The 5,352-nt window shown below is 43.9% G+C and overlaps 1 protein-coding gene across 1 annotated transcript; it reads right to left on the reverse strand.

The window, feature by feature from the left end:
- On the reverse strand, positions 1-3,001 carry LOC125538684. Its single transcript, XM_048701953.1, has 3 exons — positions 2,783-3,001; positions 1,588-1,881; positions 1-834 (listed from the first exon to the last, which is right to left on the reverse strand). Exons 2-3 carry the CDS (start codon positions 1,847-1,849, stop codon positions 200-202), a joined length of 897 nt encoding a protein of 298 aa, XP_048557910.1. The 5' UTR covers positions 1,850-1,881; positions 2,783-3,001; the 3' UTR covers positions 1-199.
- Between the last annotated feature and the right edge of the window lie 2,351 nt (positions 3,002-5,352).

Here is a 5,352-nt window from a genome sequence, read left to right on the forward strand (position 1 = left end):
TTAGTCAGGCAAACCTAGATATACCATATATATTTATGCACACACATAATTTACAGCAGGGCACGCGTAGTTTCACACGGGTTACACTTTCACAGCGTGGCAGCAGCTTCACTGTGCCGAGGTCAGGCCTAACACGACGCAAATCAATCGACCGAATTTACATACAGACTGACTAAAACAAGCGCTAACTAGTCAGCCATCATGTCGGCACGAGATCGCCGAAGCGGGCAGAGTCCTGGGCGAAGAACATCTTGAGGGAAAGGAACAGCATGATCAGCTGGAGGAGACCGAAGAGGCCGATCTTGAAGGTCTTGCTTTGCATCCTCAGGACCTCCGTCGTCACCGACAGCTCCTTCTCGTGGGCCTCTAGTCTGTCCACCTGCTCTTTCAGCATCACAATCTTCTTCTCCGTGTCTTGTAGCTTGAGCAACATCGTCGTGTCATCTCCGGCGGAGAGCCTGTGCTCCTCCAACGCGATCTGGTCCTCGGCCCGGGCTTGCCAGTTTTGCCTCGCTTTCACCATGACCAGACACTGAATCTCGGCTTCGATTTTGTCCTGAAGGTGGCTTTCAAGCTCGGTCTCCAACTCATCAATGTTGACGGGCTCCGTCTGCAGCGTTGGTGTATGTGCACTGTTGATAAGTGACTGGAGCTCGGATAATCTTGAATCCTTCTCTGTGATAGTATCTGACGCTTCTTTCAGTTTCTGTTCAAGACATTCCATCTTTTGATTCATCCCCAGTACATCAGCCTCTATATAAGGCAAACCTATGTTGCCATCATGTGAATCCTCAGCCACAAACTCCTTGCCAAGTTCTGACAATTTCAGCATCTCTGAAAAAGAACACAGGTAGAACAAACCACTTATTACAGGTAATTCAACAGAATCGCACACAATAGAGGCCAGAGGGATGAAAACCTAACCAGTATACATAGGAATAACACAGTTATAACCAAGGGTGATGGGAGTTAAATGATTCCTTATAACATGAAGTAGCCGAAAAAACACTTCCAGAAGTGCATGCATTGGTATCCACATAACACATAAACCTAGTTATGCTGTGAAGAGTTCGTTTACAAAATTATGTCATGACAAAAAACTTTCAATATTGTGCAAGGATTCTTAACACGGTCAGAAATCTTCAGGGCATGACATTCAAAATAAAAATAAAAATACCATAACATAATTGTTTAACAGTGTATTTATCCATTAACATCACTCAATAAGACATAAATGTATTGCAAGGACTGGAGCTATAACTAACTATTACCACATAAACCTGGATAAACTACCTATCGCCCTTAAATTAGTAGTCAATTGCCCAGTAAAGATCAACAGATTTCTTACGAAATCTGAAACATAGCAGCATCAGGTTGTAAGGGGCTATTGATACCGCTCAGCATAGGTTAAGTTCCAAAAGCAATTAAAGATTGCAAGCACTTACCAAAGTGTAGTAGTAAACCAAACAAGCTATCATAGTCTGTCGATGGTTCAAAAGCACAGTGGGAAAAGGTGCCTATTGATTACTAGTACTACACAGTAACATGAAAAAGAAAGTGCATAACATAACAAAGAAAAGAACATACCACTTTCAAGATCTTCATTTTTCTTGAAGAATTTTTCAAGAACTTCTTGTGCTTTCTCAAGCGAAGAAGCTGATTCAGCAAGAGGATCCTCCTCTTGGGGCACCCAACTCCACTCATTTTCTTCATTTTGCTCTTCGGTTTCATCCAAATTTACAAAACCCCTTACCACGTCCTCATCCCCTGCACTGAACTTTTTGTATGCTGACTGAACCTCCTCACTTTGCCGATCCTCACTTTGAGACCCATCGTAACTCATCGACATTGTTTGATGCCTGTTGTTGCTAAAAGCATCACCTGCATCAGATGCCATCAGGTAAGATTCACCGAAGGAAGTCTCTCCCTTGGTCCTAATAGCCCGTCGACGTGTCTTGCAACCTACTCCACCCAAACAAAAATCCTTCACCCTAATCCTTTTCCCCTTCCGATGTCCATCTATCATTGACCCCACTAAGAATTTTCTTGCAATAAAGCTGGGACTTAATATCCTTTGGTCTATATTCTTTGATACTATCCCTAATGAGTAGCCAGTGGCTAGCACCAAGAAATTGACATCTAGATCTAATGGGTTGACTCTTAATTCCCTCCCCAATCTTCTCCACCTCCTTGGTCGATATGCTTTCCTTGGTGATGTGTGGACAAGATACTTTCCTTGTGATGGTAAGCATGGCAGAGCTAACTTGTGCGCAACAGCATAGTCGTCGAAAGGCGACTTTGGAAGAAATCCACTTGGATTCTGCTCCCAAGCAGCACGATTCAAGCTAGAAGCAATTTTAGCCTGTGTACACTGCAATTCGGTTAAATCCCCCCCTCTAATCCCAACGGGAGAGGAATCTAGAAGCAGCCTTGCAGGCTGCTGGCCCAAATCCCTGCCCCTAGCTGTAAACCCCAAATTATCCATACTAATTCCAGAATCCTTAACCACAACCGGTCAATCCTACGCGAAAGAAGAAGAAGCTCAATTCGGCCACACGCAGCTAGATTTCTAGGGTTTGGCTATGATTCTCCTAACAAACACCCCAATTTATACGCCTGGTGGCAGCAAGAGTATTTCGCACCCCGAGGAATCCCCGGGCGGGGCGGCAAATCCCAGAAACTACCCCACAAGCTGCCATCCGCACCAAGAATGGTGCGCCCCAGGCGAAGTTTCCATGGAAAATCGCACCGAATTGGAGGAAGCGGAGGGAAAATTACGTACCTTGCGCGACGAAGCTTCGTGGGGCGGGGATTCGGGTGCGGCGGCGGATGAGTGGAAACTAGGAACACCGGAATGGAGGCGGGCGGCGTGTATATATGTAGAAGTATTCCTGGGGGAATTTCCGTGAAGTGGCGGACAAGTCTGCGCGCGCCAGGAAGAAGGAGAGGAAAGCACGAAACGAAGAAAGGAGAAGGGATGTTTGTCCGGGAAGTTATCTTTCCTTTTCTCCCGGTGAAGACGCTAGGCCTAGGCGTCAGAGGGAGCGCTGACCGTCCGATCCCATTCAGGCCCTCTCTGATTTGTGAAAGGCAGAAATGGAAACAAGAAATGCAGGAAAAGGATGCCATGTGCATGAAAGTTCGATTGAGGACAGGAAAACAGAGGAATTTTCACATGAGATTGGAGTGGATGAAAATATTTCTGTGAAATCTAGAACAAATGAATCCTAACGAATTCTTTTTACGGATTGCATTCATGTGAATAAAACAATGCGCGTAGAAGAAAAATCCTAAGAATTGAATCCTTAAAAAATTCCTTTATAAATTCTTTGTACTCCCTCCGTTTCAAAATAAGTGACTCAACTTTATAGGGATAGAGGGACTATCAAAGAGGCCCTCAATCTTTTATTGTGAGTATGCTCCTATTTAATTTGTGATTTTGGCACGTCTAATCACCATCAAAAAAATCTCTTCATGCATAATAATGTTTTCTATGTATATGCAACTTGTTTCTCTTTTAAACAGTCACCAAGGAAAGATTGTCCACCTGAATATATTTTAAAAGAAATTGATCCAATCTATAAGGAAAAAACCACATAAAAAACAAACACAAAGTGGTCCATTTAAGGACGAGTCATGGAGCCGGCTCAATGGTTCAGTAGCGGTTAGCCTCATATCCCATTGGGTAACATGATTTGACCCATTTCTAATACTATATTTACATTACTACAAAAAAAAGCTATAGTCAATATAGATACTAATAGCGCGATGTATATGTGATGCGTCATTACTAAATACTAATGGTGCACCATATGTTGGTGCATCATTAGTGTGCAAATACTAATGGCGCACCGTGGGAGTGGTGCGCCATTACCACTCCCACGGTGCGCCATTAGTAATTATGTTTCAAAAAAATTTCAATTTTTTTTATTTTTATTTTTTAAACTACTAATGGCGCACTGTGGGAGTGGTGCGCCATTAGTAATTTGGCCCAAACATTCTCCCGAATGCACCCCCTCCCCCGTGGACCGTCTTTTTAGTTTCAAAAAAAAAGAAAATGATAGACATGTCAAAAAATAAAAGAAAATAATATTCCCATGTGATATGTGGTCTAGTTGTTAGCAAAATTTACAAACATGAATTTTCAATTTTTTTGCAAAATCTCTCGAGAATTTGTAAAAATAGGCATAACTTTTGCATACGAACTCGGATGAAAAAGTGTTTTATATGAAAAATCATCTACTCGAAAAGTTACATCCGAATTTAACCGGGGGAACCCCGTTAAACATTTTCAAAATCCTCAAAAACTAACAGAAAAAAGATACGGGGCTTTTAAGATCTGGAAAGGCAAAAAAATTCAAACTTACTAATGGCGCACCTGCCTATGATGCGCCATTACTATCTTCCCGCCTTCAAAATTCAAAATAAATTAAAATAATAATAATAATAAAAGTTACTAATGGCGCACCTGCCCGTGGTGCGCCATTAGTATCTTCTCGCCTTTAAAATTCAAAATAAATCAAAAAAATTAAAAAAATAGTAATGGCGCATTTGCCCACGGTGCGCCATTACTATGCCGTATATATGGCTGGGCGTGTCCTCTCCTCCTTACCTCTTCATTCTTCTCCTTCACTCCATCTCTCCTCCACTCTATCTCCTCCTCTCCTCCACTCCATTTTCCCTTCTCTCCTCCACCATACTACCCTCCTCCTCTCTGGCGACCTCCTCCTCCTCCTCTCCGGCGACCTCCTCCTCCTCCTCTCCGGCGACCTCGTCCTCCCTCCTATCCTCCCCTCCCCTCACGGTTTCTCCCCTCTCCTCTCCGGTGAGCTCCTCCTCCCTCCTCTCCGGTGAGCTCCTCCTCCCTCATCTTCGGTGAGCTCCTCCTCCCTCGTCTCCGGTGAGCTCCTCCTCCCTCCTCTCCTCCCATCCCCTCATGGTTTCTCCTTCCTCCTCTCCGATGCTCCGGTGAACTCCTCTCCAGCGACCTCCTCCTCCTCTCCGACGATGTAGGCGAGCGCCTCTCCGGTCACCTCCTCCTCCTCTCCGGCGAACTCCTCTCCGGCAAAAGAACGTACAAGATCCAAAAACGGGAACAAAATTTGAAATAATATCGTGCAAAAAAATGAGCAAAAAAAAGAGAAAAAAATGAGCAAAAAAAATCGCGATCCAGATCCAAATTCAAAATTCAAAAATAGCAATGGCACACGGTGGGGGTTAGACGGTGCGCCACTACTATTTTCCCGCCTTCAAAATTCAAAAATACTAATGGCGCACCGTGGTCTATACTAATGGTGCACCAGTGACCTATACTAATGGCGCACCGTGGCCTATACTAATGGCGCACCAGTA

Source organism: Triticum urartu, chromosome 2 (genome assembly GCF_003073215.2).
Source record: "Triticum urartu cultivar G1812 chromosome 2, Tu2.1, whole genome shotgun sequence".
NCBI lineage: Eukaryota > Viridiplantae > Streptophyta > Magnoliopsida > Poales > Poaceae > Triticum > Triticum urartu.

Excerpts from the sequence above, each read along its gene's own strand:
- LOC125538684 (XM_048701953.1), bottom strand. The coding sequence starts at position 1,849 with ATGTCGATGAGTTACGATGGGTCTCAAAGTGAGGATCGGCAAAGTGAG. Across the intron at positions 835-1,587 it reads AAATGAAGATCTTGAAAGTG|AGATGCTGAAATTGTCAGAA; the intron begins GTATGTTCTTTT and ends GTTCTTTTTCAG.